At 37.3% G+C, this 12589-nt stretch overlaps 2 protein-coding genes across 2 annotated transcripts; both read right to left on the bottom strand.

The window, feature by feature from the left end:
• Window positions 1-1453: 1453 nt before the first annotated feature.
• LOC137746493 (uncharacterized) lies at window positions 1454-5626 on the bottom strand. The gene is made up of 11 exons (XM_088699377.1): window positions 5558-5626; window positions 5209-5294; window positions 4607-4744; window positions 4360-4510; window positions 3941-4069; window positions 3319-3592; window positions 2858-3096; window positions 2513-2731; window positions 2294-2398; window positions 2135-2212; window positions 1454-2032 (listed from the first exon to the last, which is right to left on the bottom strand). Exons 3-11 carry the CDS (start codon window positions 4720-4722, stop codon window positions 1568-1570), a joined length of 1776 nt encoding a protein of 591 aa, XP_088555503.1. The 5' UTR covers window positions 4723-4744; window positions 5209-5294; window positions 5558-5626; the 3' UTR covers window positions 1454-1567.
• A 3883-nt stretch (window positions 5627-9509) lies between these two features.
• Window positions 9510-11902, bottom strand: LOC137733316 (uncharacterized). Its single transcript, XM_088699605.1, has 8 exons — window positions 11845-11902; window positions 11604-11731; window positions 11458-11514; window positions 10712-10892; window positions 10489-10581; window positions 10209-10294; window positions 10056-10122; window positions 9510-9967 (listed from the first exon to the last, which is right to left on the bottom strand). The coding sequence occupies exons 4-8, from the start codon at window positions 10871-10873 to the stop codon at window positions 9878-9880; spliced, it is 498 nt and encodes a 165-aa protein (XP_088555731.1). The 5' UTR covers window positions 10874-10892; window positions 11458-11514; window positions 11604-11731; window positions 11845-11902; the 3' UTR covers window positions 9510-9877.
• Between the last annotated feature and the right edge of the window lie 687 nt (window positions 11903-12589).

Below are 12589 nucleotides of genomic sequence, written 5' to 3' on the forward strand. Positions count from 1 at the left end.
AATAGTGATACATTCTCGTTTCATATAAGTCACTACATGATATGTGATAGACTACCGTTTCATGCAAATTATTTTGTTATTTAAAGAACCGTGATACTTAATTAAAATTGATTATTTCTCCTCTTCTAATTCTGGATTAATTTTTAAGTAAAAGGTCTGGCAAATTTTAGCAACAAATGCGAAAAAGTCATAAAATCCTCTGTTGAGAATGAGTCTCACGTAGATGGGAGGAGGGACCTTGCATGGACTTATAATAGATTAGACTACTCCTCATATTGCCAATTGGTTTTATAATAGAACCTCAACTTTTTTCATAGTATCGAAGTATGTTGTCTCAGTGTGAAGCCAAAACGGCCACACATGCTTCACATCACCCCGTTGTGTAGTCCACGTGTTAAGCTTGAAAATTCACCTCACGTGAGGGGGCGTGTTGAGAATGAGTCCCACATAGATGGGAGGAGGGATCTTGCATGAGCTTATAAGAAGATGGACTACTTCTCATATTGTCAATTGATTTTATAGTGGAAGCCCAATTTCATCAGGCTCGGTCCATTCCCATAGCATCAACCAAGTCATTCGCATTAAGCCTATGAGCATGTCATTAATTTTGAAAATTTGACCTTGCATAGATGCACAAAAGAATGTTTTTAACTAATTGAGTCACAAGCATGAAGTGATACTAAAATTTACGAAGGGAGCTACAAAATGATATTAATGACTTACAGAATAGAAAGATCTTATAAAAAGTACACAATAAGATATAAACTCAATCTGATGAAGATGCTTTTGGTATAACCCCCCATATGTTTTTTTGTGAGAATTTTAACAAAAAGTTCTCGGTATTATTCACTTTAACGAAAAACCACATTTTTACACAAAAAAGTCAATCCTGGTACTATTCACTTTACCTTTTATTTTGTCCTTATCGTTAAAACTCAAAGTTTTCAAGCCATTTTCATTAATTTTTTTTTTTATTTGTCTCTCATCGCCCTTACTAGTACCAAAAACACTTTGCGCGACGCAAGTCCTTCGTCGCGCAAAGTCTAAAACCGTCGTGCAAAACTTAGCTCAACGCACCTTCGTCGCGCACTAACCGTCGCGGCAAGGCAGTGACAGAAGGGGTTTGCGCGACGAAGATTCCCCCTACGTCGCACAAAGTGGCTTTGCGCGACGTATGGGGATGCGTCGCGCGAAGTGTTTGCGCGATGTATGAGGATGCGTCGCGCGAAGTGTTTGCGCGACTTATGGGATGCGTCGCGCTAAGTGGCTTCGCGTGACGTTCTATACGTCGCTCAAAGTGGCTTTGCGCGACGCATCCCCTACGTCGCGCAAACACTTTGTGCGACGAAGATTCTACCTACGTCGCGCCAACCTCTTTTTTTTTGTTTTGGTAAAAAAAAATATTTTTTTAATTTTTAATAAATATCTTAATTAAACTCTAAACGATAATTAATTAACCAACGAAAAGTATTTAGTTATAAATATATGAAAATATACATACAAAATGTCCAAACAAAAAAATAAGAAAAAACTACAAGTAGTCTTTTAGGTTTGATACATCAAGCTACTAGGTATCGGTAGGGCAAAGTGGCTCAGAAGTCGAAGGTGTAGGAAGATCAGGTACTGGTAGTGAGATTTGGAGGCCAGACATCTGTATGGCTCGTACAAGGTCTCTCATCTGCCCAGCATAGGCCTTCACCTGCTCGCCCTGGGCCCTCATCTGCTCGTCCCGGGCCCTCATTTGCTCACTCTGGACCGCAAGTTGACCCTTTAGGGTTGTCACTTCCTCCTTCAATGCACTGACCTCTTCTGTGTTTGATCTGGAAGAAGAGGCACCCGTCTCACGAACTCGCGCTTTTCCCATACCCCGAACAACTTTGCCAGGACGACGACCGAAGTTTTGATCCATGACATTAGTCAGGATCTGAAAACCTGCATCCTCGGGTATCGTGGCGTCCTCGATCGAGGTCTCCGGGGGAAGTTGTGATGTTGCTTCTTGGAGAACAGTAGTGCGCTGTTCCACCATAGCATCCTGTAATAATAAAGGAAAAAACATATAATGTTTAATAACATAATATAAATAATATTTGAACGATTCATACATATAAGAATAATAACAATTACATATACTTACATGAAGCTGCTTAGCTATCTCATCACCAGGTCGAACGTAAACGTCCTCGAACATGTCGATCTCTGGGAACTTAGAACCCTCATGAAGAAACAAACATTAAGAAAATTTTATTAATAAATAATAATAAATAAATTGTATAAAATTTCAAAATTAATATACTTTTACCTGACGTCGTGCCTCAAGCCTATACGAAAAGGGCTTCGAACCAGAATGGTGGAGAAGTGTCTTTGAGTCCTGAGCTATCTTGCCAGCAATAGATTTCTTCTGTTAAACACACAATATACATGTTAGTGCGATTATTTAAAATAAATTAATAAAGGAAGCTTAAAAAAATAACTAAAACAATAATAAATTATTATTAAAATATTATGTACATACCACAAATTTTGGGTCCGTAAAATGTTTGCAGAGCCACTCCCAATCCTCCGGCCGGTCCTGCAACTCGGTTGGGCAACCATGTAGGCGAGCAAACTCCGGATCATCCCATCGCTTAAAATGCGTGTGAAGATAGTTCTTCCAATGTTTGTACTGATTTGCTAAGGTATCCTCTAAGTAGGCCATGACCTCAGGGGATATGTCGTCAAGATCAAAATTGACCTACGAATATGAAAAATAATAAAATAATAGTAAGAAATTTAATAATATTAAGATAATATATTTTGGTTTTTAATATTTGTAAACAAAATTAAAAAAATGATAAAGGCTAAAAATTAATATACTAACCGACAAGTTTTCTCGCACTAGTTTCTTCGTCTCCTCGGGAATTTCTGCCCAAGACTCCCACTGCATAGGACAATTTTGTTTAATAACAACACCATAACTACTAGCGACGCTGTTATGCTGTTGTGAGGTAGCCGCTCCACGATGTCGCGGGTCATACTCAATCTTGATCCTGAAGCCGGTCAAACGTACGCTTTGTGCCTCCTTCAACATTCGACTAGGCCCCCTGGTGTTTTTTTTAGCTGGGCAAAAATAATTAAATGGTGAAATCCCTAAGCTTAAATTTACAGAAAATTCGACATAACCTCACCTAATAGTATAGCATTTCCCAAAACCTTCAAATAGTAATTCACAACCCCCATCACATTGTCACATTCCAGCAAATTTTCACCATCATAAAAATAATAATTTTAAAATGATAAAAGAAAAATACAACGTAGTGATTGAGAAATAGAAAAAACTACCTGGCTGGGAGGCCTCACCCTCGACTCTGGATGCCGAGGAAGTGTGATCAGAAGGCTCCGGCTCGCGGCGGCGTCGGTGAGGCCGTCGTGCACTAAGCGGCTGAACTGACACTGATGATGTCGATGAGACGGGCACCTGGGACGCCATAGGAGTAGCCTCAGTAAGGGGTGTAGGCTCCCCAATCAATGGAGCACTCACGCCTGGAGCAGTAGATGTTGATAATGCAGGAGGCTCATTGGTCACACTCCGACGACGAGTGATCAACCGCGACATCTATACACTTTTTGAACCATAAAATTATAACATTAGAAACTAATCCTTTCTTGCATTTGAAACTAATCAATTAGCAGCCAAAGTAGTAAGTAAGTAGGTTACCAACATTCTTAATTTCAAAACATGAGGAAACTACTTATCCATTTTCATAGCCAACAAAAAAAAAGTGCATCAAGTGAAACAAAAAAAAGGGTAATATGACACTAGGATTACCAAACATTGTAAGCAATCAAAGGTATCAAAACTTCATTAGACTAAATGATCAAAGTACCGTACAAAAACAATTTACTTCATACAAGTCATTCAACTAGACACATGCCACAACAAATGAAAAGGCAATCTACTTACCCCCACTTGATTTCTGGAATTGGATCCTTTGGTTTTTCTTTGGTGATAACTCTGTCTCCTACTTCTATCAAATTTGGATTTATATGCAGCACTGCTTTGCTTTTTGGCTTGTGCTTCTCCAAATTTACTCTGTACGGAGGTGGGAATTTTTTTTACAAAAGGACAGGTACATAACTCAAAAAATGATCGAATGGGTTAAAGAAGTAAAGGGAAATCTGTTGAAGTGGTTATGCTTGAGAATGACACAAAAGCATGCAGCCCTAACATATCTTCATTGAATTCGTAAACTAAGGGAAAACTGGGACTATTTTTAGGATTTAGTTGCCTGAATGGAAGACCGTATGCAAAGCATTATACATCAGGTATTATCCAAGTCTAGGCATGATAATAAGTTACCCAAACTGCACAGAATTTTATACCTGTACCACTTCCTTTCCTTTGATGACCCGTCCGAATACAATTAGCTTATCATTTAAATCTGGTATTGGTGCAGTTGTGATAACAAGCTCAAATTCTTTGTTGTCTGGTCTAGCCTTCGTAGTTCCAAGCATAAAAGCTTCATGCTTCGGACTACAGGTTCACACAGGCAAGAATAAGCTATCAGCTTTGCAACACAGGACCAACAGGCCACACAACCAATATAAAAGTTTTATCTATGAAACAAACCTCGTAACAAGTTGACTACGAAGCTTCCCTTTTGATATCCAATCTTCAGCTGCTCCAAGTCCTTGGGAACCACCCCCTTTGATTATATAGTGCTTGATCACGTGACTGAACGACATCCCCTTGAAGTGTCCCTTTTGACTGCAAAACTAATGCCTTAGAAGTGCCATGAGGGCATAACACACTATTGCCCTTACAACCAACAAAAACCAAGCAAGTCTACTTCTGGATGCTACTGCTACTCAGAATATTGAAATGATTTCTAATCGTCCAAGTTCTAATTTTATTTACATTTAGCCTCGATATAAGTCAACTAGGCATCCATATGACCAAGGCTATATGAACCTTTAACCTGTTGTTGAGTATTTGATAATTTACAAAGGAGTTACGACAAAATATACCCCTTGGCTTATAAGATGATAAAAATATTAAATAATACACCCCTTGGATGCGAGCAATTTTACTAACAGCTATGTACAAAGTCACCCCGTCCCATAATTTTAACTTTATTCTCTTACCCTGTAGAGAAATAGCTTCAAATAGACATGATTTAATATTACTACAGCAAGTATGTATGCAAGATACATGTGATGTCGAATACTCACCATAAGTCAATAAATTTATCCACAACCTCTGGAGAACCATCCTTGAAAAGTTCCACTGTGATAGGACCTTTTGGTGTATTTAGAATCTACAAAATACACAGGGAAGGGGGAGAAGAAAGAAAGTGAATAACTACAATTGTGGAAAAGCAGATAGGTGACTTACACTCTAAAAATAAAACATCAGCAGAGAGACCAGGAATGAAATAAACTTTGCTGCATAACAAATTTAACAGCCGCACCAACACCACAAGGTCCACAACCACCCCGCTACGTTAATTCTAGAAGTCGAAAATTGCAGGTTTATGCTATGTGACACCAAATAGAAAGATGGCAGTATTAAGAGACTGACAGCATAACCGGGAAGATCGCCCTTCTTGACAAACCCATCAAAGTCCTAAACAAACAAACAAACAAAAACCCACCTAATTTAACCAACTACGCATTTACGCATAATTATTATGCAAACAAGAAGATTAACTAATTCTTAATTAATTACACAAATGGAAAATACCCATTCCAAATTAATACCTCTCAATTACACAAATGGAAAATCCACCGTCTCGGTCACCACAGCGGTACCAACCACACCATCAAGTACAGAATCTGTTTCATTTGAAGAAACTGGTGAGAGGAAGAGAAGATACAGGGGAGTTAGACAGAGGCTGTGGGGAAAATGGGCAGCTGAAAAACGCGATCCACACAAAGCTGCAAGAGTCTGGCTTGGCACATTCGACACGGCGGAGGCCGCCGCCCGAGCCTACGATGAAGCTGCAAGACTTCTCTTCCCTCCCGTAGATCCCTCTCTCTACCTGCAACCCATCAACCCCTCTGCAAACTAGAACCAACATCTAATTTTATCAGAAATCCTAAATAGCATGCAATTTGAGCCTAAATAACAAAAACCCATTGAAAATCAGAAACCCTTACATTGATTTTGGGACTTGATTCGTGTCGGCTTCGAGATTCGCGTTGGATTCGAGATTGTGAAGACAAAAGCTTGTGAGAAGGAAGAGAGATCTACGGGAAATGGAGAGGGAGAGATGAGCACGCAAGAGGGAAGAAAGGTCTATGGGAAATAGGGAAGTGAGAGGTTATCTACGGGAAAGCTTGTGAGAGGGAAGAGAGATATATGGGAAATAGAGAGGTCATCTATGGGAATTGAGAGTTGTACGGGAAAGAGGGTGGAAATAGGGATGTGAGGTCTACGGGAAACTCTTGAAAATTTTAAAACAAGCGCCTATTTTTTGTTATGGTACCGCCAAAATTACCCTTTTTTGCATGACGTAGGTATACAATTTGACGTCGCGCAAAGAGGGTTTTTTTTTTTTTTTTTTTTTTTTTTTTTTTTTTTTCCCTTTTCCTTTTGCTTTCTTTTGCATTGCCCTTTTGCTTGATGAAGCATACGGAACCAATTGTGTTTGTTCTAAGTTTTCGCAAATTGCTCACTCAACTTTATTTCAACTTTAGATAATTCAATACCTTGCGCGACGAAGCTATGCGTCACGCAAAGCGGGTTTGCGCGACATAGGTGCACCTGCGTTGCGCAAAGTTGGGAAAAAAGCGGTAAATCATTCTTTGTTTGGCGCCAAATCTTGCACGATGTTTGGCACTTTGGGCGACGAAGGTATGCGTCGCGCAAAGCTGTTTTTACTTTGCGCGACGAAGTCATGCGTCGCGCAAAGGCCATTTGCAATCCTTACTCAATCCCCATTTCGTAATAATTTATCCCAAATAAAAACCCTGATTCAATCCCCATTTCAAAATTAAAACCCTAAATCCCATTCACAAATTTTTAAACCCTGAAATCCATCACATGCCTTAGTAATTTATCCCAAATTAAAACCCTAAATTCTAAAATTCATCTCAATTCACAATCAAAATCCTTAATTTCACAATTTCATAATTTGTAATTAGACTTACCTTTAATGAGAGAGACAAGCATGACGAAGGGGTGGTGGCTGCCCGTCGTTTAGAACGAGAGGGAGAGAGATCTGGATTCAAAACAGAGGTCTGAGTTCAAAATATAAACGATGATGAGGAAGGCTATGGTACAGAGACGGAGAGAGAGGGCGAGATGATGAGGAAGGGTGAGATGATGAGGAAGGGTGAAAGACCCAGTGATAAGAAAGGGTGAAATGATGAGGAAGGCTATAGGAATTTGGGTATAAGAAAGGCTACGGGAGTCCAGGTATAAGAAAGGTGAAATGATGAGGAAGGCTATAGGAATTTGGGTATAAGAAAGGGCGCATGTCCAAACTTGGAAAGTTAAAAAAAACCGCCTTATTTTTACAATTGCACGCCAAAATTGTAACAAATTGCGTGACGTAGGTATTCAAGTTCATGTCACGCAAATTGTTTTTGCGTGACGACTACATTAAGGCGTCGCGCAAGGTTTTTTTTTTTTTTTTTTTAAATTATTTTAAATACTGATAAAATGACTTTATTCCTTTCAAAATCAATTTTTTTTACATAAAATCCACAATAATATATTTTCTAACAAAAACTCGACCCGAACTACAATAATAAATTTAAAGCTACTTATTTAATATATATATCATTCAATTTCTTAAGTGTTATACATACAAAATAAATAAATTTAAATATACTTAATAAATATATATACCATTGAACTTGATGGGATAGGGATTGTACAAAAGTAATTTGAACAATCGAACCGTCAAACTTGTTTGTATATGCATCGAGATCGTATACGTAAAAAATCACAAAAAATAAACGTTCGGAGATCAAGTAACGGGACAAAACATTTGGACGGTTAAAAACGAAAAATCATGATTCAACGGTAGTTGTAACTCCGATTTTGGTGATTTTTTACAGCTACACTCCTTGATCCTATATGAATACAAAGAACTAATTCGATCGTCAATTTAAAATATTTACGCTAGTGGATACCACAAAATCTTATGTTATACTTAATGAAAGTATAAATAAATTCCAAAAGTGTTAGTGAATCTATCGTTTTGATGGGATACGGATTGTAGGAAACTAATTTGAACGATCGAACCGTAAAACTTGTTTGTATATGCGTGGAGATCGTATACGTAAAAAATCACAAAAAACAAACGTTCGGAGATCAAGTAACGGGACAAAACATTTGGACGGTTAAAAACGAAAAATCATGATTCAATGGTAGTTGTAACTCCGATTTTGGTGATTTTTTACAGCTACACTCCTTGATCCTATATGAATACAATGAACTAATTCGATTGTCAATTTAAAATATTTACGCTAGTGGATACCACAAAATCTTATGTTATACTTAATGAAAGTATAAATAAATTCCAAAAGTGTTAGTGAATCTATCGTTTTGATGGGATACAGATTGTTGGAAACTAATTTGAACGATCGAACCGCCAAACTTGTTTGCATATGCGTGGAGATCGTATACGTAAAAAATCACAAAAAAAAAACGTTCGGAGATCAAGTAACGGGACAAAACATTTGGACGGTTAAAAACGAAAAATCATGATTCAACGGTAGTTGTAACTCCGATTTTGGTGATTTTTTACAGCTACACTCCTTGATCCTATATGAATACAATGAACTAATTCGATCGTCAATTTAAAATATTTACGCTAGTGGATACCACAAAATCTTATGTTATACTTAATGAAAGTATAAATAAATTCCAAAAGTGTTAGCGAATCTATTGTTTTGATGGGATACGGATTGTTGGAAACTAATTTGAACGATCGAACCGTCAAACTTGTTTGTATATGCGTGGAGATCGTATGCGTAAAAAATCACAAAAAACGAACGTTCGGAGACCAAGTAACGGGACAAAACATTTGGACGGTTAAAAACGAAAAATCATGATTCAACGGTAGTTTTAACTCCGATTTTGGTGATTTTTTACAGCTACACTCCTTGATCATATATGAATACAATGAACTAATTCGATCGTCAATTTCTTACGTGACGAAAGTAATAAAAACACTTTGCGTGACGCATTTACTGGTACGTCGCGCAAAATTTCTTTGCGTGACGTATTGACTTGTACGTCGCGCAAAACAATATTTGCGTGACGCATTCGTTAGATGTCGCGCAAACAGCCTTTGCGTGACACATTAGCTGGTACGTCGCGCAAAGTTATATTTTAAAAAACCAAATAACATCCAAAATCCAAACCTAACCCCTTTGATTTTCTTTCAATTCTTCCAAAATCCAAAAAGGAACTTGTGGTCGTTGATTGATACGGGAATCAAAATTTATCTTTGTTTTGTGACTGTCTGCTTTTTCAGCTCTGCTTTTGGTTTCTCTATTATATTTATAGAGAGAGGGAGTATAGACTTCAAACTTTTAATTAAGGAAAAAAATATACATTGCAATTTGCAAGGTTTGTTTTTGTCCAGCACAACATTTAAAGAATGCAGCAGCACAACATTTAAGGAAACAAACAATCTGAGTCTCAAATGCTGATCATTGCTTGCAGTTTCAAATGCAGCAGCACAACGTTGCTGATTAAATGTCCCAAATGCTGATCATTGCTTGCAGTTTCCTCCACCAGCTTCTCAACCACAGTACCTTTCTACATTACCAGGTCCCTCACATTCTCGTTGTATATGACTTAATACTCCACATGTTTTCTGGCTTAAGATTGCAAAGAACACACTCTCCAGTTCTGCCACGGAACAATTAATATTTCATCTATTTAATATATGCAAGCAGAATTACCGCCAATGAGAGGTTTAATTACTGCTCCACCAAACTCTGAACAAACACCAAGTCCATATACAGCTGCCTGAAAAACAAAAGTAAAACAAAAACCACTTAACGCTAATGAGGAAAAGCAACCTGATACATATTGAAACAGTTCGTTGATATCAGACCTGTCGAACATCAGGGTTTTCGTCATTGCAAGCCTCCAACAGAAAAGGAAGAAATGTGTCATAATATCTGATCCAACCAAATCAGAACCAATGAGTATAGAATGACAATAATTACTTAAAGTAAAACCTGAGGTTCTATTTAGAAAAACTTACTTTACAGCTGCTTCACGACACTGCTCTGCAACTTCATCAAAGATGCATATTGCAATCCTTCTCTCTTCAGGTGTTTTATCCTTGGCCTGTGTTTAGGACCCAAAATGAATAATATAATTCAGAAGACAAACAAATTAGCTCAAACATAATGGCTGACAAAAAAATTAACATTCTTCTTCCACAGGGTGAAGATTTCTAGGGAGTGATCAAGCAAATATAAACAACTAAAATCCTAAAATTGGAACCGAAAGAAAGGCTGCACCCGTGAGACGTAACTTACCCACATAGGCGTTAAATACGATGCTAGCTCATCAAAGAAAGGCAAGAAAGTGGCTTTAAACGTTTTAATCAAAGTTCCAATGATCTCTCCCACCTGGAACAATTAAAAGAAGTGTTGCAGAGAACCAGGACAAAGTCCCACACTATATAAACGATGGCCTACAAATTAAAAAATCAACAATATTATTGACGAGCTACCTAAGGATTGTGGTAAAAAAACTCACTTGATCAAAAACTTCTTCCTCTTGTTCGTTTTCCTCTTTAATCAGCTCCTGTTCCTCAGCATCAAAGTCTTCTGCTTTGGTCCTTTCTGCTCTCTCTCTTTTTCTACTGGAGCTGGCAGTGATCACCTGCTTTATCTCCTCCACAATGGATCTGGCTTTCATCTAAAAGTGGTCCAGATGTCTGAAAGCAAAGATACAAGGCGCATGTATGGGGCCATACTCAAGAAATGATACGATATAAAAATGAAAACGCCACAACAATTTTTTTGTTTTGTGAACAAAGCAAAAACAAATTTTTTGTTTTTTGAACAGAGTGAAGTATGATTAATTCAACAAAAATTTACTCCCAAAGCATTTGGCTCATTTGCTGTTTCCATGCAAACTGAAATGAAGGATTGGACACTACAAAACAATTAATTCGTACTACACTGACTGCATTGACTGCTAGCATTTCCAAGTTCATGCCCAAACTCAAGGCAAATATTTAATTATAAAAGTTCTTGCAAATCAAACGAATTTTTTTATTCTGCAAAGAAAAGAAACTAAAATAGAAGTGGCAAAGCATGGAACGTGACTAGTATCCAGTATCTAATTAACATTTCTAATCATGAGTGTATTGACAACTTCCTTGCAGGGAAAAATATAGCAATTCCAGCACTACTGAATTCGTCATCTGGTGCTGAGTAAGTGCAAAAAGTAAAACAAACAGGGCCACAATGACAATTTCTTAAAGAAAAATGACAAACCTGTAAGCATTCATTTAATGCATCCAATATATTTGCACAGATTTCGGTATCAGGTTCCTGCACACAAATTGCAATCTCATACTTCAGAGAATATTTAAATCATTACACCTAGATAATGGAGGCTTAAGTGAAAAACAATGAACAACCTTATGTAATGCTTCCACAAGAGCTGGAACAATGTAGTCAGACAATTGCTTTATATATGTTTCATTACGACCTTGAGCTTGGCCTTTCTCTATAGCTAACTTTGCAGAACGCAGTAGCTCCGGCATTGCTAGAAAAAAAAAAAAAGTAGATATCTCTTTATTTAAAAATGGAGTAATCTCCAACAAAATTTGTAGAGGAAGGAGAAAATAAAAACATTTGAGTATTAACAATTAATACTACCTGAAACAGCTGCCTTCCTAACTTCTTCATGGAAATAAAATTTAAGAAGTGGAACCAATTCTACATTATAGGTTTCCTCTGTCTGTGTCCATTTACATGAGCCTTTTATTTTACAACAGAAGTTTAGATTTGAATTTATGTGGTGGCAGTTGAGTGCAACATTTCATTATTTTGAATCATATTATATAGTTGTCTTGTATTCAGGTTATCCTTAATCCAACACAACACCATGTTATACTTGCAATCTCTGTCAAAGCAACAATCTTCACTATAACAATCTCTGTCAACACAACACCATGTTGATAGTTCACTAACCATTCAAAATATTCCTAATAGTCCCATTGGGACTCCTCCACATACTCTTCAAGTTAAACTCCATACGAGCTTCATTTGTCAATTATAACAACAATATCATGAATTTTGTCAATCTCTCGGTGATCGATGACTGAAAATATTAATACATGATCTAGAGTTAGAAAACAAATGCATGTATAATTGTTCAGTAGTGTATACCTGGAGTAATAGTTGCACACTTGATCGCTACATTGTACCTAAAATACCAAGTGTTAGAGATGCGGAATGAAATAGCAAAATAAAAATTCCAAATGAAACTTTTCAAATATGGACCTCCGACTTTATCTATAAGCATAGCTCATAAATATATGTTTCTTACAATCTCTGTATCATACAGACAATCGAAGAAGACAAGGCGACATCTTTCACTCCTTGCTCGTATACTGCTTCT

The sequence above is a fragment of the Pyrus communis genome, chromosome 9 (assembly GCF_041283825.1).
Source record: "Pyrus communis isolate YQ-2024b chromosome 9, ASM4128382v1, whole genome shotgun sequence".
Taxonomy (NCBI): Eukaryota; Viridiplantae; Streptophyta; class Magnoliopsida; order Rosales; family Rosaceae; genus Pyrus; species Pyrus communis.

Bases quoted from the DNA above. Each gene is read 5' to 3' on its own strand.
- LOC137733316 (XM_088699605.1), bottom strand. From the start codon at position 10,873: ATGAAAGCCAGATCCATTGTGGAGGAGATAAAGCAGGTGATCACTGCC. The intron at 10,123-10,208 runs GTAAGTTTTTCT...TGGTTGGATCAG, and splicing joins TGTCGTGAAGCAGCTGTAAA to ATATTATGACACATTTCTTC. The intron at 9,968-10,055 runs GTCTGATATCAA...TTTGTTTTTCAG, and splicing joins AAAACCCTGATGTTCGACAG to GCAGCTGTATATGGACTTGG.
- LOC137746493 (XM_088699377.1), bottom strand. From the start codon at position 4,722: ATGTCGTTCAGTCACGTGATCAAGCACTATATAATCAAAGGGGGTGGT. The intron at 4,511-4,606 runs GTTTGTTTCATA...GTGAACCTGTAG, and splicing joins CGTAGTCAACTTGTTACGAG to TCCGAAGCATGAAGCTTTTA. The intron at 3,593-3,940 runs GTAAGTAGATTG...AAAAGTGTATAG, and splicing joins ATTCCAGAAATCAAGTGGGG to ATGTCGCGGTTGATCACTCG.